Genomic DNA, 26,043 nt, shown 5'->3' with positions numbered 1-26,043 from the left:
ATTTTTTTTTATAAATCGCTGCCCTGGCAGCGATTTGTAAGAAGAAAAAAACTTTTTGGCAAAATCGCTGCTGGGGCAGCGATTTTACTTTTTCAGTTGAAGTAAATCGCTGCCGGCGGAGCGATTTTACCGTTTTGGTTTATATAAAATTTTATATACCCTTTTGGAATTTTTGTTAATATTTTCTACCGTTTGAGTTTCGGACTCCAATATTATCTCATTTACGTAAAGATAGTTAAAATTAAATATTCATGGTTGTTTCCGAACGAATAAATAATGTATATGTATCGTCGATGATCATAATATATAAATTTTATTTTTATTATATTAAATAGTTATATAAAAAGATTAGTCCCTCGAAACTTCATTACGAAACAATATAGTACTTCTTTTTCTTGTGCTTTGTGGGCTGTGACTCATCTCTTAATATTGTCATAAAAAGAAATTATCAACTTGTTTAAGGCATTATTACTTTCTATTTAAACATATGTTGCTATAATTAATTAATCTTGAAGATTAAGGTTATTTTCCTAAAAATTGAAACATGATCTACGTATTAATTAAAACTTAAAGTGATTAGTGTAGGTAAAAAAAAAAGATACATAATTAACGTATATATATATCCATACTATCTTCTAATATTCAACCAAATAAAATACTATACATTTAAAGGTTTTTATGTTATTTACTGTTGCATAAATTGAATTGTTTTTAACAACGTACATATCCCATTTTTTTCCCCTTGAATTTTATATATAGTTCATAATATATAATAATTGTTTTTTGGTCCACCAATTTTTTTTTACGTCATCATTCTTATCATTAGATTTGTGTATACTTTTATTTATTTATATATATTTAATAGAAAACCACAAAGATAATTTAAATTCGTCACAAAGGAACCTTCATTCCCTTTTGAGTATCACGTCCAATTTCTTTTTCTTTTTTAAGTTTCTCATCCGATGTTTAAATGTGCAATGTTAGTAACTTAAAAGTGAAAACTTACATCAAATGAAATCCTAAATTCCAAAATATCTAATTTTATAAAGAAAAAATGAGAAATTTGTATTCCAAAGTACGTAATAGTTGTACAACAATGAAGCATATGAACACCCTCGTGATGGGATAGAGCAAGAATCAATTCAAAATTATCAGATATTTTTATCAAATCGATCGATTAATAATTACAGATAATCGAAGTTTAACTATTTTTATATCAATTCAATCATATTTAACTTTCGACAATAAATATATATATTTTTTAAAAAATAATATACATAAATACGTCATTTAATTTCGATTCAACTTGCATGCATTTTTATATCTGCAAACTATCATAAAAATAAACAAGTATATATATATATTGTGTCCTATATGACAAAGACCGTAAGATTTGTCAATCTACTTGTTCATAATTTTGATGTTTATGTATTAAATAACGATATCCGAATAAAACACCGTTAAATCTTTTAGGTAAAAAGGCAATTAAAAAAGAAAAGAACACAACGTGTTCATCAGTGAGCGGCCCAAATTGTACGACAACTGCACCCCTACAACTATCGAATGGGACATTAGCGTATAATACAAACACATCGTCACGTACCTACCTACCCCCACCCCCTTCCACCCCCCCTACCCTTCAAATTCACCGTAATTTCCTCCAAACCCCATACCCTTTTCTGTCATTTCACATCTCCCCCTCTCCCACTATATAACCCTTCTCCCCGTTTTCCGTTTTCTCTCCGCTCTCTCAAATCTCATCTTCTTTTGCTTATCACTATATATATATATTATAACAACAATTATAAGTTATTCTCACGAAGAGAAAAAAATTATGGGTTTTCCGGTGGGATATACGGATTTATTCCTACCCAAATTGTTAGTACACTTACTAACGGTTCTCGGATTCGTCAGAAAGTTCATTTGCACGATTTTCACTGTTTTTGGTTTAGGTGATTTTCTCGAACCGGAAATGTCGTTTCCGACCCGACCCGAATCACACTCGGAGCTTCATTCAGTGTCGGCGGCGTTGATCCGGGAGCTACTTCCGGTGGTGAAGTTCTCTGAGCTGGTTGACCCGCCGGAGAGTTGTGCAGTTTGTTTGTATGAGTTTGACGGAGAAGATGAGATCCGACGGTTGACGAATTGCCGGCATATTTTTCACCGGAGCTGTTTGGATCGTTGGATGGATCATGATCAGAAAACGTGTCCACTTTGCCGGACGCCATTTATTCCGGACGATATGCAAGAGAGTTTTAATGAGAGATTATGGTTGGCTTCCGGCATTTCTGATTTTTACGGCGAGTATTCTCCGGTCGCCGCCGGTTTGTAGCAATTTTTTTTTTGGTTATTTGGATTTTGATAGTTTAAAAATGTATATATATAAGATAAAAAAAAAAGAGGGGGAAAAAATAATTATGGAGGAAAAAGTTATTGTATAGTGTCTACAATTTTGAGAATATGGAATGAAGATAAATAGTTTTAATTTTCAATTTTAGTATATATTTAGATTCGATATATTAAAGTTTCGATCAAATTCATATTTATAATTTTTAAAATTGTATTTTTAATGATATTATTTTAAAAATTCAAAATCAAAACTTCTAATTTAGCTAAGCGGAAGAACTCACTTATCATAATTGCAATTGAAACACTCCTTCAATTAATTTTCTTCCAAATTGAGTCAATTTTGGCTACTATATACTTAAGTGTCTCACAATTTGGTCAATAGTGTTAAATATTAAAAAAAAAAGAAAAAGACAAAGTCATTCATAATTTTACATTATTTTATCAAATTTAAGATAAATCTAATATTACATCACCGACTTTAATTTTTAACTTGTTAAGAATTAAGATTATAATTATAAAAATTCATATAATAAATGTATCTTAAATATTCTTTTTATTTTTTTTCTAAGTTAGAGCTGATGATTAAAATAATGAAATTCGCTCTCAGAGCTTTTGTTACGATTTGTCTTATGAAATTAAGACCAATGACTTTGTTCATATTACATATTATAATTTAATTTTATTTTTTGAAGTTGAAAAATAATTAAGAGATAAATATAAGACATGAGGGGCTTGTAGTGTGGAATACTGTTGGCTTATCAAGTGTTTGTACCTTGCCGGTTAAACCGGATCTTGTCTTCCACTTCAATAGTGTATCATATGTTAAAAAAAAGTAAATTAATGATTAGTTATCTCATTTCTTTGAATTTATTCGCGAGATTTTAATTCGAAATCTATAATTAAAAACAGAAAAACTTTATCCAGTATTTTATTTCTAAAGTAGGAGTAATCAATTTCATTTATAAGAACATGTTCATTAAACCTCCCTATACTACTCCAAATAGTTAAAGCATATGTTATATAAGTTTGAGCTATTAACTTCTTTTATGTCTTTTTTAATTTGATGGAACTTGGGTTTGTTGTTTTGTGTCAGCATGGAAGAATAGAACCTAGGTCTTAGGTCTTAGAATATAATTAGGGTTTTCAATGGAGTACCTAGCTAATATTACATGGCCCCTACCAACACAAAAAAGACCTATCTATACTAGTTAAGTTCTAGATTAACAACTTTAATTTCTTCTAAGATATTTTGTATATGAAGTTTACTGATTCGATTAATATGAACTCAGAGTGAATTATAGATTCATTTTTTATTGGTATAATGTATAAACATGACTTTTAACTTGGCTTCAGCTGATAACTATGTCCTCCAACTTTTGGAGTGCACAAGTAGGCACTTAAACTTGTATAGAATTGAACAACTAGACACACTTGTCCTACGTGACATAATATACGTAGGATGCCATGTAGGACACAAAATTATCGCGTAGGGTGTCATGTAGGACGATTGTGTCTATTTATTCAATTTTATACAAGTTTAATTATCTACTTGTGCATATTCAAAGTTAAAGATCATAATTGTCCGTTAACGTCAAGTTAAGGGTCATATTTATGTATGATATAAACTAAAGTACTACCTAATGGTTAAGGTAGCCTTTAGGATACATGTTCGACATCATGTAATAGTTTCGACTCAAATCATATGTATCTATTGAGAAATTCATTGAATATGTGCAAACATATTGAATTCATTGACTAACGATAAAGTTATCGTCCTAAAATTCATAATCGATAAAACTTAAATTATAATCATTGGCCAACAATCCAAAATGCTGCTTTAAAGAAGATTAATTATTATCACAAACCTCTGTTTAAGATGAAGAAATTTCAATCATCGTATTTTCACGAAACTCTTAGTGGGTAGGCAACACTCATCTCAATCAATAGGAATGAGTCTCAATCTAAGGTCACAATAACCAAAAAAGAAAAACACAAGTGCATAATTAAAGTAGCACAATCAACCTGGCCTCTATGGGCTTGTCCTAAGCAAAACTTTGCCATTTGTAGTGTTGGCCTTCAATCTTGATCTTTGTGCCCATTTCTTGTTTGTTTGTCCCTTCATATATTCAATTAATAGACACCTTTGTTACTGTCTCTTTAATTATTGAGTTTGTTTATTATGTGTATGTATGGCTGTTTAATAATATTCCCTTATCTTCTTTTCCTCAGATGTGAAAGCTGTCATGTACCAAAAATTCCTTCTCCAAAATTATATATAATTCTCATACTTAATTAGGTGATTAATTTGAACTAGTCCAATAAATAGAAAATGCACTAGAAATAAGTTGATGAAAAGTGGTGGAGCATGGTAATTGTCCTAGATTCTTATTAGCTTAACTATCTCTAAAATACATATCAAAATAGATCGTTCGTTCAATCTTGAGCAAATGATAACTTTCTCTTTAACACGTTCGTTAACTTTCTTTTGGTCAGGGACATGTCTTTTTGATTCCATAGGTTGAAATTTATGTTCTTTAGGAGCCAGACTTCTTATATGAAGCATCAAATAAATGATTTCATTTTTTTTATTATTATTCCTAACCAACGATCGAGTTCGATTTTTAAGCATAAAGTAATCTTTGATAAAAAATATTCTACTTCGAAAGTGAAGTTATGATCCAACGTAAACTACTGTTCAATTTCTTTGATTCATCTAATTTATAAAATATATACACGGTTATATATAGTGTATATTTTTATATTAAATATATACATATATTATACATGTAATATACATATCTATGTACATCGAAGTGGATGATTAGTATATACTTTTGATCTTATTAGTTAACCAAATGGTCCAAGTTTAAATTTACGTAAATTTAATCAGATCTTAAGATAGATATTTAAAAAATATCGAGCGAAAAAGATTTAAAAAATCGTGCGTTGTTTGTAATTAGAGACGTGCCCAACGCGTAATGAAATTTTCCATTGTGCCACGTGTCCAAGCCAGACAAATTCCACGTAATCTATAGCCAGCCATTACGAGAAATATAATGTTTTTAAAGTTTAATATTTATAATCATAAAATATTTTTTATTCTCTTTATAATTACTTATAAATAGTGTCGTATAGTTCTTAAATCAATGAAAAGTTTTTTTTTTCAATTTGTCGATTTCTTAATAAAAATCATTCATAAAATTTAAAAAATTAACTCTTATATTAAGTTACGATAAAAAATTAATTCACACAGCGTAAATTTTAAGCGCTTTCAATAAAAAAAATTCTATATTTTGAGCTCAAATTTAAACTTTACGATAAAAAATCTCATCATTACACAACAATCCAGCGTAACAAAAAGAATGTTGCTAAATTAATTTATATTGGGAGAAGTCATTTCTTCGTTGCTTCACGCAGCTAAATTAATTTAAATTATGTTTCTCTTATTTTGTCTTTTACTATCATTTATTATGAATAAATATTTTGTTTGTTTGTTTATATTACTAATTAGTCAAACATCGGAAAGTCACAGGAAGCCGTATAATTTTATATATAGCCGTCTTTTATTTCCATTAATAAATATAATATTAAATTGGATAATGTTTTGGTATGTACTTTTTTTAAAAAAAACGAATTATGTACATAAAAGGTTGATTTAATATATTGGAGTAAGAATTACAAAAATAGAGTTTATAAAAAATGATTTTCATTTATAATTAAAGAAATTGCTAAAAAATTGAATATTTAATAAGATTTGAACGAAATATACTTTCATAATTTTAGTCACATTTTTCAAGAAACAAATTTTAAATTTCTCTTTTAAGGCTCGAAGAAAATCTCTTGCTTTAACATATATAATGGTAAATCAAATTAAATTTAATATGGAAATATCAAATGAAGAAAATATATGAAACAAATTAAAATGATTTTTTATTTTTTTTCCTCGAAAAAGTAGATTAAAAGATGAAAAAATGAAATAAATAGGATAGCCGCCCACGCTTCACTTTAGACTATAGTATACCTTTTTTTTGAAAATATATTCCAAAAGAGAAAAATTATTACAACTAACACACGATGATTCATGTTGCTAAAGTACTATATATCCACAATTAGTCCACGTAACTTCTTACTAGCTTTATATTGTTAATTTTATCGATTTATGAGTTAATTAAAAATTAATTTTATGCTAAATAGTTATTTAAAACAATTTTTTAATTTGTTTTAAATTTAATAATTATATCATGAGTTATTCTCTTATTTAAAAAATTGGGCTAAAAATAACATTAGTTTATAGATGATCACTCTGTCAATAGTTATTATATCGTCTTGATTAGATTTATTTATTTATTTATGTATTGAGGCAAAGTCAAAGATTTATAGTCACAGTCAGCAGTTTATTAGTACTATAATATTTGTAGCAATTTTGTCTTTTACTCTTTTTTCTTTTTAAATTTCAGGTGAGTGGAGTTTACTTTTTTTTAATCTTCACCAATTTTGTTTATTGTTCAAATGTATAATGATCAATCATTAGTGAATTATTGAATATTTAACAAAGGGTGCTATGCCCATTACGTATTTCTGATTAACATGTGAATTTAATGTAAAGAAGTAATAAACTATGTAAGCTTTTTTCTTATAAATGTTTTACTATAATATATAGTTTTGAATTGAAAATATTACGTCCATACGTCTTACTCTAATTAACTTTATATGTTAATAATTCCTTGTTGATTAAATGATAAAATATTAAAAATATTTTTGCGTCATTAAAAATAATTTGTATTTATCCTTCATTTGTTTTGGGTATCAAAAAATACCTTTTCGGACTATTTTTTGAACCACAAGTGCCATTAATCTCTTGAATGTTCATGAGCCATTTATCAATATGGAAATAAATCCTTGAGGTAAGTCACTAATTCTACCGATCGATCCAGTGACCTATAGGTTACAGAAAGGAAGAGCACTGTCTACTCATTCTGTTACATCGGCAAGGGCTTTCACTTTCTAAATCGAAAGGAAGAGGTCAGGCTATACCTTTCGCAGAATTTCGTCGTTGCTCTTACACTCTCCTCATACTAAATAAAGCATACAAACAAAAACAAAAAAACATGCATTTATAAGCTTAGATAGTAAACAACAATCAAAATGAATGTTTTCCATTTCTATTAGCACATCACATGTCACAAATTCAAACACCAAAAAATAACTCAGCTCTACAATGCATAAATATGTTCTGTTAAGTAATCACAAAAAAGCCTACTATATATATTTTCATGTGACAAGGAAATCTACATATATAGATCTCAGTACAAGTAGAAAAAATATGGTTGCTATTCAATTTGTGTTCCTCATTTCGCGCTTCATTTAATGTGAAACGACATAAATATAAATCTTCAAAATCATCACCTCCAGAAACCAGGTTGTTGTTGTGGTGGATAAGGTCCGGGAGGAGGATAACCTGAGGCCGAGGGTGGTGGATAACCTCCGGGACCAGGAGGAGGATAAGCTGAGTCTGAGGGCGGTGGGAAGCCAGGAGGTTGAGATGGTGGTAGTGGCGGTGCTGATGCTGGATAACCTTGATGAGGAGGCAGTGGTTGACCGTAAGGTGCCCCATAGGCCGGAGGATATCCAACAGCTGGCCCATAAGGCTGATCAATCCGCGACATCTGCTGAACAGGTGGTATTGACATAGGTGAAGGATCACCAAACTTGCCATCTCTTTTATCCAATTCAACTTTGTGTTGTGTCTGCAATCTCAACAATAGTAATATTCAAAAAGGATAAATGAGCAAATACGGATGATGATCATGTTGCTACATATAACCTCACGTCAGAGCAACTTAACTATAACTAGAAAGAAAACAATTGGGACACACAATCAACTTACCTGCATACAGGCACAGACCCTGCAATCAAATGTGCAGCAAATTTAGTACAACTGTTTTCGTAGATGATATAATGCTAAGGAATATAGAAGCTTACGAATAGTAGACCATATCAGAGAGACATGTCAAAATATGAGCAGCATCTTGAAGTCCTTCATCTCCAGTAAGACAAGCCGCGATTCTACATAGGCAAGCAAGTTGTCCGAGTACTATCATGAAACCCTAGTAGGAATTAGGATAGAAAACATGTTTGATGATCAAATTGCATATACTTGAACTACGCGAGCTAACAAATGAGGAAGACTTGGAGAGACAGCGACAGAGAGAGAGAGCTTACGATAATGCAATTATCACATTTTGTTGTTCTGATGTTGAATTCATCTTGCAACAAGAAGCGAGTTGAGCTCACTGAATTTCCAAAGCAACAACAAACCTAGTCGCGAAAGTCAATAGATCAGAATTACACAGCAGAATATTGTTATACAACTATGCAACTTATTCCCAATTTAAGTATTTACTGACCTCAGTTACAAGGCAGAATTCAGGGCAACGACTTTCACCACATTTACCACTGCAAGGCATATAACCAGCGCAGCACTTATACCTGTCGTGAACAGAAGTTTATTCATGAGAAAGGCAGTAACTAACGCGATAGTGAAGAAAAAAGAAAGTATATTACCTTGTCATATCGCCATATAAAGCTCGTTTCCTTAGCACATACGATGAACATGGTCCACTGCAGTCGATGAGATCAGAGAAGACATTATATATATAACTACTAGATCAGTAGAACAGAAGAGCAACAATACAAGGGAAATCCTCATGAATCGACGTTTCTGTCAATTCTGTTCTCTTGATAAAAAATGCTACGTCATTTTAGCTATCAGCTAATCTTGTTGCGTCCTATTAGTTAATCCACTAATTATATTTATTAGATGACAAAATATGAGTAAAAGCGTAATCAAGATGCAGGAGTACACAATAAGCAGTGAAAGAGTATTAGTTCTTCAATATCTGCTACGATACTAAGTTTCAGCAGAGGATTCTGTTCTTCAATATTTGCTGTGATACGAACAACAACAACAACATATCCAGTAAAACCCCACGAGTGGGGTATAGAATGTACGCAAATCATACCATAAACATATACACATTTATGTATCAATTGAATTATGAAATCGTTCAGCAAGACGATGAACCCCTTTAACACAAACATATATACATATAGTAATCCAACTCATGAAACAAACACAAATAAAGAGCAAATCAACTCACCACCACAGCGCGAAACACCAAACTGCAAAACCAAAACATGAAAAACAATTAGAAAGACAAACACATTACTCTTTACATTCTTATTTCAAAAAGAATCACGAATTGCTCAGACTCTTCAAAAATATCAAACGAGCAGTGACATTGACCCCAAGGATAGTCACTCAAACACCCTTCATCGAAAAACAACACCGTGTATATACAAATCAAAAACAACTTTTTATTACGAAAGTATTGAACATGCTTAGCGAAATTCCTAATTTCACCACTGCAGTGAGACGGGTGCAACAATATTTTTGAAGAGTCTGAGCAAACATTCTCGGTATTAGAGAAATTTTACATGGTGGATCGGCTTTAAGGGTGCCCATGAGATCTGTACGCCATAGATTTTGAAAAAATTTACGATTTTCCGCCTTATTAAGGTAGGCTTGTGCTGATGACATTTTTTCTTCAATAAAACTTTTAGATACAATGTATATGAAATCTTCTATCTTCGTCGTCAACAAAGACGAAGACGAAACGTTAAGTTCCCAGAGCCAAAAATTCAATTGAATTATCGAATTTGGTGTTTTATAAGAACAGAAAATTCATAAACCAATAGAATTTGAAAAACTCATTTCCACCTTCACTGTATGTTTTCTCCTCCATTTTTTCCGTTGAGAAATTGAATTTTGTACGCAAAAAAATTCAATGGACTGAAATTTGTTTGGTTAAACAGAAATTCAATCCACAGTCAGATTTTGTCAATCCCCACACCTAAAAAAATAAAAAAAAAATTGAAAACACATTATATATTTAAGTACTTAGAAGTTCATAAATGTAGATGAAATTTAGTGAAAAATTCAATTTATTCTACCAAAAATAAATAAAAACAATATCAAGGCAATAGTAGTACTTGATAGTCTACTTTCAAATGAAATGGAAAACAGATGTTAAAAATATTTGGACAACTCTTTAAATAAAAAAACAGACAATTTATTCGTGTACAAAATATCTCATATTAATAATTCTAGAAAAAGTTACCGTTCAAAAAGTATGATATAAACAATCTATCTTAGGTAAGTATTAATGATTGTTTTCATGATTCAAGGAAGAATAGCACTTCAAGAATGAAAAAATGTATCCGCACCGGGTGTGTACACCAAGTTAATGCAATCTCCCCTAGTATTTGATTTAGGGAAAATGGTCTGAGATACCCCTCCATTTTGACATTTAGAGCAGATATACCCCTGGTTATAAAAGTGGCTCATATATACCCCTACTTGTAAACAAATGGCTCACATATACCCTTTTCCTCTAACGGAAATAAAAAAAAATAATTTTAATATAAATTTTTATTATTTTTTCTAAAAAATATAATCCCATATGAGTAAATTTAATCCTCGTCAAACATATTTTTTTTTGACTTTTTTTTGTTTTAATGAATAATTTATAATTATTATTTTGATAATCAAATTTGTTTATGTTTCACTAATATTCTTGTAAACCTTATTGTAGATGACCAAATTTTTCTTCGAATACGAAATTAAATTACAATATACACAAAAAAAATAGTTTAATTTTTTTTCTTTTTAAACTAAGGAATGAAAGAAAAAAACAAAATAAGAATAAGAAACTCAAATAATTATAATAAAAGAAGTCAAAAAATAGTTTATGTATGAAAAAAAGTAAAATATACCATGAAATTTGATAAAAGAATCATATATACCCCTAAATAATTTTTTTTAAAAAAAATTAGAAGTAATAAATATAAATTTAAAACTAATTTTTTAACTTCCGTCAAATGAAGGGTATATGTGAGCCATTTTGTAACGGCAGGGGTATATATGAGCCGTTTGTATAACGGTAAGGGCATATATGAGCCACTTTTATAACGAGGGGTATATCAGCTCCAAATGACAAAGTTGAGGGGTATATCAGACCCTTTTCCCTTTGATTTAATATAGTAAAATGAACTACGAATTAAACACATGACATGCATGTATTGACTTGGTGTAAACTCTCGATGTGGATAAGTTTTACTCCTTTAAAAAGTATGATATAGACCGTTTATTATATCTTAATATTAATGATTGTTTTCATAGCTTGAGAAAGGATTGCACTTCAAGAAGCATGACTAAAGGGGAAAATGATAACTATATCTCTTAATTATTGTAAATAGTATCATATTCATTAGTTCATCTGTCATTTAAAAACTAGAGCATATATGTCCTTCACTTTAACGGAAGACTAAATAGGAATATGTGACACAATCTTATTCGCTGAAATAAATGTGTGTCGGTAGATAAGATTATGAAAGGTGTATGTCCGTTAGTTTAAAGGTTATATACGCTCTAGTTTTTTAATAGCAGAGATGCTAGTAACCCAAAAGTATGAAGAAAAGTACTGCATACTATTTACGATATTTCGAAAGTATATTTACCTTTTTTTCCTATAAAGAATCTATCGCGCTTTAAGAAGCATGATATAGACGGCCTATCCTATGTCAGCATAAATAATTATTTCCACGACTCGAAAAAGGATTGTACTTCAAAAAACATGATATAAACAGTCTACTTATTCTAAACATAAATAATTATTTTCATGACTTAAAAAAAAATCACACTTCAAAAAGCATACCAGTCTATCTAACTATTTTCATGACTCAAACTCATAACCTATAAATTAAATCGCAACAAAAAAACTTTTAACAACATTTATAAAAAAAAAAAAGATGAAAAGGACTTGATTGTTAAGTCTCCTCCTTTATATAATGGAAGTGGACTAGTCTTCTCTCCTTGTCTATTTTTGTTTTTGCTTCCACAGAGAAACAACACTCCAAATTTAAATTGTCTTCTTTCTCCACAGTTGCAGACAAAAACAAAAGCAATAGTAAACACAAAACTTTTTCCTCCTATATTTCATCACTCAATCAGTACCAAAACAAAATCAGAGAAAAAATGAGTTTCTTGTCATCTTCCTTTGAAAATTCTGAATAAACTAATCATCTTTTTCGTCCTCATTTTTTTTGTTTAAGAAGAAGAAGAAAAAAAAATTCACTTCAATTTCCTCAATGTCTTCTGAACTTTTTGTATTTGACAACTTTTTCACTGACCCTTTTTCTCCGTCTTTCATAGATAACTCAATTTTTCAAGAAAACAACAGTTTCAACATGCCCACCAACTGTTTGATACAAGAACTCCCCGAAAACAAAATTGATGAAACGACTTCATTTGATCAAATCACTTCAACCCTTCTATCATCTTCACCTCCAAGTCATCAATTTGAGAATCTTTCACTTTATCCAATTGTAAATCCAAATTTTGAATTTGGTGATTACTCTGTTAAAGCAGAGGAATTTCCACTTCAAGTCCAATTTGAATCTGATCATTTTGGTGCTTTTCAAAATGATGTGAAATTGATGCAAAGGAGTTTTAGTAGTAATTGTTTTGATAATAATAACAATGAGAAACAAAGTTTCTCTATTTTTACACCAAACTTTGATAGTTTAATTGAATCTACAAATTTTCAAACATCAGCAGCAATTAGCTCACCTGAAAACAGCTTTTCTTCTGGACAAATGAGAAGAGTTTGCAGCACTGGTGACTTGCAAGTTAGTCCTCTTTATCTCATTTACCATTTTTTTTTCTAATATTTTTTTAGTACGTTCGAAAAAAATGACATATTTCGACATTTTGAAAAAGTATTTACACAAATAGTCATACAAATAGCTAGTATGTCATACATAAATAGTTCCGACTCTATTTTCAAATGAAGAATCAACTTAAATAGTTGTTCGCGCAATAGAAGTTAGATATTCTTACGAGTTTAATAAAATTTAATAGTTTTGATTCAAACACTATTTTATATTTAAAAGATTAGGTTACTGTGTATTAAATAATTCATCTAGAACATAGTGAACTTACCAACTTCAAAGTCGATCAATCTAATTTTCAACGTGTCTCAGAAAAGAGAGATATTCACATTTTTTAAAAGTTCAGAATTCAAAATCCATTAAATACCCGTTTTCAAGAATCGAGAATTCATGCACTTAAAAGTTGCATATATATACTTATATTTTGACATGTTTAAAATCATAAATTCTCAAAAAACAAGTTCTCTGACATCTCAAGAATTTATCTTTTTGTCTTAACCGTCTTACATAGTCAAATATCGTCACATATAATAAAAATTAGTTTTTTTTCGTATTTACCCTTATTTTCAACAGAAAATGAAGACAAGTCAAACGAGGAACACTTTATCAACAAGTCCATTATCAGGAGAAAGAACATTTATTGAAGAAGCATCAAATATCAAAGTGGGAAGATATACTGCAGAAGAAAGAAAAGAAAGAATTCATAGATACAGAGCAAAAAGAACTCAAAGAAATTTTAACAAAACAATTAAGGTAATTAATTAATTAATTAACACAATTTTTTTTAATTTTTTTAAAATTATTTATATTAAAAAAAATTTAAATCATGATAAACAACAGTATGCATGTCGAAAAACACTAGCAGACAATCGTCCAAGGGTTCGTGGAAGATTTGCTCGTAATGATGAAGTTGGTATTGAGATTCCGAAAACTTCATCATCAACATTGTTTAATCGATACGAAGATGAAGATGATATTTGGGTAAATATAATTATTCTTTCTTATACCTTTTTTCTTAAATAAGAAAAAGAAAAGAAAAGAAAAGAACCCCACTTTCAAAATCTTTTATTTTGTATCAACAAAAAAAGTTATATTCTTGCTACTACAATTTTGAGCTATTATATATTAGTAGCGGATTGAATAATGAATTTGCATGTTCAGCAGAATTCAGTAATACTGTATCACGTCTTATAAAAAAAAGTACATAAAGAGTTGAATATATGTATGTACTTTTTAAAACTCCATAAAGGTCTGTTAAATGAAAGTGCGACGCTTTCATATAAAGATATTTTTCAAACATCTGATTAGGAGCGAAGTAGCCCTTAATTAGTGATGAACATTTGTAGTTATTTATTTTAATTTTTTATGTATATTTTTGTGGTTGTAGATTGAGGGAGTTCATGAAGAGGAAGAAGATCATCAAGGCTCAATAGGAAGAAAACAATTTTATCACAACTTTGGATCAATGACACAATATCATCAACAATATTCAAGCCACTAAATTTGGTCATAATTAGAGATTAAATTTTATAATTAAGTCATTAAAGTTTGGATTAATTAACCATGATTAATGGAGGATATTAGCTTTGGTTTAATTTATGAATAAATTAATTAGGTGCACTTGCAAGTGCTACAACTTAAATGTCTATGGAGGGAGTATACTAGCTATAGCACAAATTGTTTTTCTGTCTTTTTTTATTTAGGAGTTTATTAGTAACTATTAAGATGTCATGTACAACTTATTGTCTTTTATTTTATTTTTAAAAAATTGTATAAGATTTCTATTAATTAAATCTGTAATTATATGGTTGTTTTTATTTATGTCTAATAATAGTATTGAGTATGAGTTACACATATGTTTGGAAATAATCATTAAAATATGAAGAATATACGTAGGCTAAATTAAACCATGCAAAATGCATGAGATGCCTGTTGCAGTTACGATTTTTATCAAGAATCAAAATATAAAAAAGTAAATAAATACACTAAGAAGATAAATATATTAACTTATACACATGAGATTTATTTGTCTATCTCAATAGCGGAATCAACATTTTTACGAAGAATATCCAAGTATTACATAAGCAATATTTTTGTTTAAATTTAGCTTCTATACCTTAATAAACACACAAAGAAAAAAAAAGTTTAACATATTATTAGTATATATACATAAAAGATATTTATTTACAATGCAAAAAAAATTTACTTTCACGAGCAATCCACTATTTCACGATGAAAATAAATAAAACTTAGATGAAAAACAAGGCAGACAAATTAAATTAAATAAAAAGTATAAATTTTATTTAGGTCGTCATTTTATAATATAACTCAAAATTAATTCTATTTACATTTATTTATTTTAAACATTACTTAATAATATATAGTTGATACTATTATATACAACGATGAATGAAACTATACATGCATGATAAAACTATATATCTATACGAAAATTGAGATCCTTTCATGTTTAATCAAAAATTTTAACTTTAGAATGAAAATTGAGATCCTTTCCTATTTAATCAAAGATTTTAACTTTATATTCTAAGGAGGAAAGATTTATTAAAAATAATATTTTTAAAAAATTATTTTAAAATATTATTTTAAATTTAATCAGACTTTAATATATAAATATTAATTCAAACTAAAAAAAAAATTAGAAATTCAAAGTGGGGAGCACATGAAGAATAGAAAGATAGTGGAGACAAGAAGAATAAACAAATAATATGCAGTAAAGGAAGACAAAGTGGACATATATTTACATATTAAAATAATTATATATCATAAAGAATAATTGTGTTATTTTGTATTATAATTCCAAATATATATATACATTGTGGTTTAGTCAACTGCAAGCCATCACTAACTACTACATAGCATATATCTTTAGTCTAAACTATATCTATAGAAATTAACCCCACACCCTCCAAAAAGATAAAAATGTTATAATATATAAAAAGATAAAACACAAGTATTCTTAGATTAAAATTGAAATCTCAAAGACGCTTAAATTAAACAGAAATTCTATTACCTCTCTCCTCTAACTCAATTTTTTTAATATAATTTTATACATTTTTTTGACTTACGTGGCATATTTTTTGACACCACATAGTTGAGACACGTGGAATATATTTAGATGTCACATAAATAAAAAAAGTGTATAAAATTACAAAAAAAGATTGTGTGTATGTGGGGGGTGGGGTGGGGTGTAATGGAGTTTAGTTAAGGTGTGTTTTATCCTTATATACACGTATTTATTTTTTATATACATTCTCAATATACGTTAACATGTTATATAGCACATATCTTGCCTTATTTTTCTTGGGTACTATTTTTATGAAAAATCACCTATAATTATCTTTTAAATTATCTAATAGTATTATTTACGCTATCAACCTATAAAAGTTAAAAGTCACGTAGAAATACTATACTTCAATTTGATTTTAATTTTGGAGAGGTTCGATCCTAAAGGTGAAATTATTGAAGTGTATATCACCTTATGGTTTCAGATTTTAATTTTTGAAAAATGATTTATCTTTGATAGAAAGTTTTATCCCCAAAATGGGGTATATGACTGATTAATTTATAAAAATTAGAAAATGAATATTGAATACATATTAAAAGAAAAAAGAAAAACTAACTAATATACTTTTGAAATTTCATCATGGTGACATATGGAATAGTCTGTAGTTTATGATTTTTTTGGAAAATATATAAAAAAAATCCCACTCTTAATTGTTAATTAGTGTCATTCGTGCACATATGCTATGATTGTATCGTCTATCATTGAAAATCAGAGCTTATTATAAAATTGATTTATTTAATAAATAAGAGAGACATACTGAAAAAGATGATCGAGTTAATTGAGCAGGTGATCTTTATATACTTTTTAAATTGAGCTCGTTATATGAGATTTATATTTAATTTATCTCTTCAATATAATTTGTAATTTATTACACTAAAACAGAATTTATCAGTATACATCAAAAAATAACAATGACGAATTTCCTCGTAAAATGATAGATTGTAATTTTGACAAGAATTGAAGAATCGTTCTTCAGGATTAAGCAAAAGCCAGTCCAAAAACAACTTTTTTGTATTTTAAAAATTTACAACATTTTTAATTAATACATTGTCTTCTCATTCCACCCATAAATTAATTAAAGCATTGAGTATTAAATATATTATTTTAGGTATCTTATAATAATTTTTTTTTTTTGGTCCAATAGAACTCCAAATCTATAGCAATTGCAATGATAGGGTATATTGAAATTGAAACTTAATTAGTACTATTATCTTTAATTTAATAAAATTGGAATTATTCCTTCATGAGAAATTAAATTAAGAGTGTGTTGGTCAAAAGTGATCATATTCCTATTGGAATCTTTGTTTTGTTGGGATTGTTTGTTGATCAATTTAAATATTAATTCTTTTTGCATTTTGCTCATTCCATTAACTTAGTAGTTGGTTTTCTCTTTTCACTATTTTTTCTCTCAAATATTTCATTAAAGTTACTCAAAATATTACCATAAGAAGAATATGGCTAGCAATTTAGAAATGGGAAGTGTTAAATGTAACCAAGATAAAGTTGACTAAAAATGCATTCATTTTATATGGTGCAATAAATTAAGTCTCTCTAGGTCAACGATCAAATTAAGATTTCAAATTTGAGTCTTAATTAAAATAAAAAAAATGATATAGAAAATGTTTTTTTCTTTAATAGGTCTCATACGGTGTGAATTCATATTAATTGAGAATGTGCTAAAGTGTTTATTAATATCACGTGAAAAACTCAAAACAAAAGTCTCTCATTTGCACTAAATTCATTAATATATAGTTTTTCACTCGAAAAATATGTTCAATTACATGGTTTTCGAGTTAAAAACTACTCTACTTTCAACATAAAAATTCAAAAGTTGTAATTGATGTCTTTTATTGACTCGATTTTTCTTTTATAAGTCCTATATATCGATATACGATGCTTCATTTAAAATAAAAAAATAAAAAATATCACTCATTAAAAGAAAGGATCTATCATAAAAAAAATATTCCTAATATATCATAAGGTCAAATATGCAAATGATTTGAAGACCAATTAATTGGATAGAGCACCAATGTTATATATTGTTTTGAAACATTTTAAATTATTTTACAGTGCAAACTTCATTTTGATCTTAAATTAAATTTCATTTGTTGAGACAAAAAAAAAAAAAACTTCTTTTAAAAGCATAATGAATTTGTTAGAAAATAAAAGAATTAGTAGAATAAACAACTCATAACTAAAATACTGTAATAAATAAAGATCAATAATGACAAACACAGACTATGAAAAAATATAAAAGATTCGGTCTTTGCATTAATCTTTTTTTTTTTTTGTTATTCCTTTTTAGATGCTTATTGCTTCTTTTAGGGGTTCATAACAATTTTATCTTAATTTCATTTTTGATAGGTGTCAAAAGAAGAAAAACAGACAATTCGAAGCACAAAACATTTATCAGATAAAAGATCAAACTTCAGAGGTGTGCGATGTAGACAATCGATCGTAATACAAATTTTAGTGCTCTTTTCACGGCTCGTTATTGAACTCATGATCTGTAATTACGCGAAGACAATTTTATCGCTGCTTAAAAGAAGAAACGAGAACTATATTCTTTCTATTATCATTTATAGAAATAAATAATTGAGTCACAAACTTTTCTTAACCTAATAAGAAATGAATTGAAAATGGTATCAATGTGTTAGCTAGTCAAAGAAAAGGGTTTTTTTGGGCATATTTTCTATATATAATTTCATAAACTTTTTAGTAAAGGAGATAGCTTGTCATTTCATTAATAATAGTGGTGACAACTAGTATTAATTAAATAAAGTTGCTTATAATTAAAAGATGCTAATCAAGCTTTGGAAAGTTTTTTTTTCCTTCATTTGTGCCTATTACCTATGAAATATTTATACAAATGAATAAATGCTTGGTAACTAGGATGTAGCCAGATGAACGAGATTTTTTTATATTAATCAACGTTGTTAATTATATAAAATTGTACGATATTTTAAGTATCAGATCAGGAGCATTACCACATATGTACGTGGAATTAATATTGTGTATACATACATATTTTATTTTCAACCTAAAATTAATATAAAATTAAGCAACCTAGAATCAATTTTAATTATGAGCAAGTAAAATCATAATTAGGTCACTATAAAATGTCAATTAAAAGACATTATACCGACCATATTCTATCAAGGGCTCAAATAGTTTTAGCAAAATTATAGTAATTATATATATCACTTGATTTGACAGCACACAAAGGAAAATTGATCAAAAATATAATAATTTTATTAGGTTCTTTTTATTTTTTATTATTACTTATAATACTATTAAATTACATCTCCTAGGCTCTAGGGTTTGAAATTCCTTGACTGATCTTTTTTGATAAATTATAAAAAATAATAAATGGTCCCATGTTCTTCTATATTTAACTTTTACTTAAAGAATTCAAATATAATTTGTGCTAGCTCTATAGTAGTTAAATTATATTATTATTTGTTGCCTTTTTTGTCCAATTAAGAGAGAAGTTATTCAACAAATTATAGGTTAAATAATATTACACTAGTTGTTCATAACATAATTACAATTATGAATATACTAACATCTCTTTTATTTAGTGCAGCAAATAGTCAGAAATTAATGAAACTTAATAAGAGTGATAATTAGGTGATTACTATTTTGAAAATTATGAGATGGGCTAAACACAATTTTATTTGCTTTCTAGACAATACTAAAAAAAAATAAACAAAAAAAATAATAGTCTTATTTTGATTGATAAAAGTGCGTAACTCAAAATTCGATCATAGTTTAATGAATACCTGTCCATTTTCGCAATATCTAACTATAATGTAGTAAATTATTTCCTCAATTCTTTTAATTGTTCAGTATTTAAAAAATACATTTTCACTTCACTTTAATATATCAAGAAAGATAATTCTTTTTTATTTTTTACCTTCATTAATTATTTCCCAAATTAATTTTCAAGATTTAAGACTATACATTAATTATTATAGATATTGTGATAAAATACTAATATTAATTATTTATTCTTATATTAAGAAACGTATAAGGTGCAAATAAGTACAAATGAAGAGAAAAAATAATTGGCTTAGGAAAGTTTAATTAGCAAAATTTGCACAAGTTGACACATATTCTACCTAAATATATAGTCCTGTTTGATTTTTAATTAAAGCACACTAAAAATCTTTAGGGTACTAATATTAATTAGACTTAATTCACTGAACCATAAAGTTAATTCTCTCCTGGTTAATGATTACATTCAAAAGTAATCAACATGTCTTAACAGTGCCTTTAGTAACATTAATTAATAATCAAAAGTAGAAAAATTAGTTGCTAGTCATATCATGGGCGGAGCTAGAAGGTCATAATCAGAATTCTGTAATTTTGATTTAAATTTCTTATTTTTTTTAAAAAAAATTATTTAATATATATGAATTTCTAATTAAAAATTTGATAACTTTGAGTAGCAAACTAAGTAACAAATGCTTAAGTAAGTCTAATATATACATTTAAAACTTATTTTTTAGTAAATCAATTATGAAATATTTTTCTAAAAGACAAAAAAAAAAAAACTAAAATTTGAATTCATAATTTGACCTTTTGATTATATGTGTTTTCAACCATTTCAATTGTATCTCAGTTAATTTAACGTGACAAAAAAAAATAATTTTGTGGTTATAGTAAAAATATTTGATGTTAGTGTAATGTGGCAAGACTTTTCCATTTGAATTTCTTTTTAAGCAAATCATAGAAAGGGAACATCTATTGATGTAACTTTTTTTTTTTTTTGTATTTTATATCCGTTTTTGCCTTCTGACTTTTTATTCGATATATATTATCCACTTTGAAATTTACTAATTCGAATTCATGCTAAAATTTTATTTTGTGATTTGAGTGATAAATGACTTCCGATCAAAAGCAAAACATTCTTCAGGTTGATATATTTACATAATTTTCTGATTAAAAATGAAAAAATACATACTACTCGATTAGATAATCTTTTGTGGTACATCTTTTTTAGTTTGTAACATTTTTCAACTTTCAATATTCTGACTTCAAGTGATGAGATTCTTTTCTGTTTGTGTTTGTAAAATGAAATGCTTTAGAAACTTTCTTGTACCAAATGAAGTACAAATATAAATATCACTTTTTCAAAACCTATGGTCATTTACAAAATATATTCTTCTAACTTTCAGATAAGCCATAAGTTGTCAATTTTTTTCCAACTTTTTTTTTAAAAAAAAAAATGCTTTTCCATGATGTCCTAATTTTGCAATGTTTGTGGGGTCTCTTGCTACTAAGCTTAGTCTTGACTCTTAAAGTTTCATATTTTTCGGAGGTATAAAATGAGTTTAAGTTATATGCATCGATATATATTTACTTTATAAGCTATATGCATCGAAGATAACATCAGTGTAAAGATCAGAGGTGCTTAATTTTAGTAAACATAAAAACTAGAATCGTTCGAAAATATATTTTTGAAAAGAATCATTTTAGACCTATCTTCAAACATAATGAACTTTTTTTTTTCAATTTATCAAGTAAAATCCTTGTGGAATAAATGCTAGTTGTTAAAAAGAACATTGTAAAATGGTACTATATTCTATATTAATCAACTTCTAATTTGGAAAAAGACTTATTTTCTTCTTTTTTAATGATAAAGACCTTAATTATATCTTGTGGTTTTGAGTTTGTAAGTAGCAAGATTCTCATTTTAGGTAGTTTTGATAGCTTATAGGTATTGCAACTTAAACTTGCCTTTTCAAGTTTGGGATTAGACATTATGCTTTTTGAGTTTTGGCCCCCCCCCTTTTTTTTCTTTCTAATTGGTATTTTTTTTTGTAGTCGAGATGTGTGTAAATTGACCTGATATACCGTAAGTGTATACCTACATGAGTAATAGGTAATTATGTTCATTAAAGCTACTTAAGCATACGATTTTAAGAAATCATTTAGCCTTTCGATTTAGTTTTCTTTACTAGAATTTGAATCGTGACATTTTATGAATTTCATCATATTTTAATAATCGCTAGTCCACATTCTTGAACGCCCAATAGCATCCTTTAGTCTTGAATTTGATTACTAGTTTTTTTTTGCCTTCAAGAGTAAATTGTGAAAAACGTATCTTAATAATTTTTATTTTTTTTTAGTTTCATATCTGAATTTTCAGATAGGAAAAGCGAACAAATAAAATTGAGGTATATTTCGATAAATAGATTGGATAGTTCAGATATATAATAAACTCGCACTAAAAGATTTGAAATACTTGGTGCAAATATAGGCCTTTGAAAATGAGATAATAATTAGAACCATCCATTCTTGGAAGTTTTAATTTTTTTTTTTTAAAAAAAAAAAAACTTAGGAGTTTAATTTTTCTAGTAAAACCTAGGTCCCTATGCAACACATGAGAACCATTTTAAGATATATAAATATAAAATAGAGAGTATCCATTATATTATATGATCAAGTCATTATCTGTCCCTATTTACTTTCTTATTCATTCAAACCCTATATTTGATCTATGGTCACAAAGTTCTTTTTAGCTCTAAACTATTTTCCAACTTGTAGAGAAGCCACCTTTCTATTTTCTTTATGAAGCTTTAATTTCAGTGAGGTAGTTGTGTGTTTGTGGGGTTATAGTTACAACAGAATTTTTCGAGTTTAAATTTTGAGAATAAAGAACTTCATGATCAGAGACGCTTTATTCATGAGTTGATCTAGTATATTATAGTTGTGGATTTTTATAGTTAGGGTAAGCAAACGCAAATTCTGAATTTATACAATCAGAAATCGAATTATACAGATTCACAACAAAATATAAGAAATTGTGGCCCCGAATCATAAATATTCAAAACTATAGCTAAATTAAATAATACACTATAAATATTTGTCATTTCGCGTAATTTTTCCAACTTGTTTTGTCCTAAATTGGATTGTCACAATTAGTTTGGAACCGGCCCAAGACAAATATTGGACCTTGCTTGTTCCAAATTGGGCCCATTGACATGTAACTTTGTACCTTGTTCATATTTTAAGACAAATATTGAAAAGAATAATTAAAAAATTAATATAAATGTTGAAAAGAATAAATAAAAACTTAAAATGTATAATGTTGTATGAAATGAAAAATTATATTAATAGCATATCTGAGACTGGATACTCAAATACTTTTGATTCAAAATTAGACTTGGCTCGATCTAAGATGGAGCTCGATTAAGCCGGCTCGACTCATATAACTTGACTAATCGAGCAACTCTTTATTTAAAAATAACATTCATTTATTATGATCAATTATTATCTAAATTTTTGAAATTAAATTAACATATAGTTTTATCGTAAATAGAATAAAAAAAATAACAAGTTGACTTCTTTTGTTATATCTATTTCTGAAGGTTAACTTCTCTTTTCCTATGAAAGTAATGCTTTCTCGAGAACTATATATGTGATACTTTATTCTTTTTTTCTTATACGTTTGATCGGTTAATTTTTATATTTATAATATTAATACAATATTATTAATTATTATTACACCTAAGTTATTAATACAATATTATCAATTATTATTACACCTAATTATTAATATAATATATTATCAATTAAAGTAGTATTTAATATTAAATTAGAGTCCAAGGTTACAACATAAAAATTTAAGGAAAACAAAAAATTTTAGTAGTCAATTGATCTTTTAATTAATTTGACTTTCCTTTTTTTTTTTTTGCACTGAAATTTTTAATAAAATTTAAGAGTTATTATTTTTAATATAAAGTTAATAAGTAAATCTTTTTTTTTTATAAAACTACTAAAAGTGAAAAAGGCTTCATATAGAATTTACTTTTAAAAGAAAACTCGTTCAATTCTACTATTAGTTTTTCATGTCGCGTTGTTAGTCCTGAGAGATTCGTGAAATCTTCAAGCATAAAGTGATTTCATTCTAAATGAATTTTCTCCTTTTTCAAAGCTAATTAGTACTATGTAGTTTAATTTAAAACTTTTGATATATTTTTTTATTTAAAATAAATTATCTTTAAAGTAACGTAGTTTCATTTTTAAAAAAAATTACAATCATGCGTTTAATTAATTTTATTTACCTATGCGATTCTTGGACACCTTTTGTAAAATTTATGGCTACGACACAACGGTGCGACTAATAAAGCTTTCGCTTTAGGCTCTCTAAATTTAGATGTCTCAAAAGTTTTTAATGGTGAAATTTATAATTTTACTAACAATATTGAAGATTGTAATTTTTTTTTACATAAATTACATAAAAGATAAAAATAAATCTATCTACTTTTTAAACAAAAATATTTTAGAATTTTGAACTAAACTATTTAAATCCTAGTAATAAATAATGTATTTACAATAACATCCAACGTATTATATTGAAAACACATGACTAACATCTTATTAACTTAAATTAATTTTTAATGTATGAATAATAATATTAATATGTGAAGTATGACAATACACTAAAAACACCTTGTATATCCTCCATTTACTTTAACTAATCTTTGAATCTAACTTGCATTAAATTAATTCATTAGTGTTAAATCTTTGAAGCATATATATACTACAATACTAATAACAATGTAAATGTCGAAACTACTAAGTTTAGAAAATAGGTAAGTTATAATACTACCATCTCATCTCAAATCAATAAAAGCAGAAAATGAATTAGTAATAATAGTACCATATATATATATATATAAATCTAAATCAAAAATCACTGATGTGACATATAAGGGCTGAATTTTTTATTTATTTATTGGAGATTTTTTTTAAAGTTTTTTTTTTCATTTTAAAACTTAAAATATTATTTAATATTTTTGTAAAATATTAAAGCATAGTATTTAATTACTCCCTCAGTAAATCATACGTAAAAGCTTCAGTTATCAAATTCTTACCTTAAAAACATTTTTCTTAATTGTAAAATTTAAGAAAATTTATTCTTTACACTTAATTAGAGAATTTGAAAAGTTTTTTAACATTAACTTTTGAATACTATATAAATCATACCATTAGATTGCTACATGTTGGACATAAGATTATTTGTAAAAGATGAAAGTCGGACGAATATGATGGTGTCGAGATAGCCATGGATTTCTGCGCGGCTGATCGAAGACGACGACTGAATATGGAGTTTGAAAACCTCTGAAGCTCTTGTTATTCTTCTGCATTTGTTTATTTACTTTTCTTTTTTTAAATTTAGCTAGTGCTATAGTTTATTTTCCTTTTTGATTATTGGGAATCGATCCACTTTTGGAATTGATAGTTGTACTATTTTTTAAAATTGTTGATTAATAAACTCTGGTAGAACATTTGTATTTTAAAAAGAAAAAAAAGAAAGAGAAGATTTCATGTAATATAATTAAAATTTAAGTTTAATTTGCAGTCATTTATTTTGTTATATATTTTAATTTTTTATTTTCTCTAATCTATGAAATCTGAAAAAAAAATCAAATTTCTCATCATTATTAAAATTTATTAATTTTCATCTTTCTTTATTATTACTACAAATTATTATTTTTATTTAAATTCTTTTTTCTACCTTCTATTTTTATAATTTTCTAAAAAGAAATGTATTTAACTCTGATCCTTATTGCCATAATTTAACATTGTACCTTCTATTTCTATTATTTTTTATAAATATATGTTTTATTTATGTCTCCTTTTATTACCATAAATATGTTCAGCCCATTTTCTCTCAATTAATTTCATTTAATTTGTTGTAAAATGTTGAAAAAATTAAAATATCTTATTTTTATCATTAATAAAATACTATTAGTTAATTTTTCTAAAACTTTTCTTTCATTCTCCTAAATTTCTTTCATTTATTA

General features: G+C 27.2%; 3 protein-coding genes across 3 annotated transcripts; 2 read left to right on the top strand and 1 right to left on the bottom strand.

Moving 5' to 3' along the window:
• Nucleotides 1-1,747: 1,747 nt before the first annotated feature.
• LOC107027944 (E3 ubiquitin-protein ligase RHA1B-like) lies at nt 1,748-2,492 on the top strand. The gene has a single exon (XM_015228998.2). It carries the CDS (start codon nt 1,835-1,837, stop codon nt 2,330-2,332), a length of 498 nt encoding a protein of 165 aa, XP_015084484.1. The 5' UTR covers nt 1,748-1,834; the 3' UTR covers nt 2,333-2,492.
• A 4,987-nt stretch (nt 2,493-7,479) lies between these two features.
• LOC107028131 lies at nt 7,480-10,083 on the bottom strand. Its single transcript, XM_015229182.2, has 8 exons — nt 9,847-10,083; nt 9,510-9,531; nt 8,914-8,970; nt 8,757-8,838; nt 8,572-8,667; nt 8,332-8,456; nt 8,237-8,255; nt 7,480-8,096 (listed from the first exon to the last, which is right to left on the bottom strand). Exons 1-8 carry the CDS (start codon nt 9,947-9,949, stop codon nt 7,752-7,754), a joined length of 849 nt encoding a protein of 282 aa, XP_015084668.1. The 5' UTR covers nt 9,950-10,083; the 3' UTR covers nt 7,480-7,751.
• Nucleotides 10,084-12,285: 2,202 nt separating this feature from the next.
• On the top strand, nt 12,286-14,940 carry LOC107028078 (zinc finger protein CONSTANS-LIKE 9). The gene is made up of 4 exons (XM_015229133.2): nt 12,286-13,098; nt 13,714-13,893; nt 13,981-14,121; nt 14,528-14,940. Exons 1-4 carry the CDS (start codon nt 12,559-12,561, stop codon nt 14,639-14,641), a joined length of 975 nt encoding a protein of 324 aa, XP_015084619.1. The 5' UTR covers nt 12,286-12,558; the 3' UTR covers nt 14,642-14,940.
• Nucleotides 14,941-26,043: the final 11,103 nt, after the last annotated feature.

This window comes from Solanum pennellii, chromosome 8, assembly GCF_001406875.1.
Source record: "Solanum pennellii chromosome 8, SPENNV200".
Taxonomy (NCBI): domain Eukaryota; kingdom Viridiplantae; phylum Streptophyta; class Magnoliopsida; order Solanales; family Solanaceae; genus Solanum; species Solanum pennellii.
The sequence above is the reverse complement of the archived record's forward strand: the minus strand, read 5'-3'. Positions and strand labels throughout refer to the sequence as shown.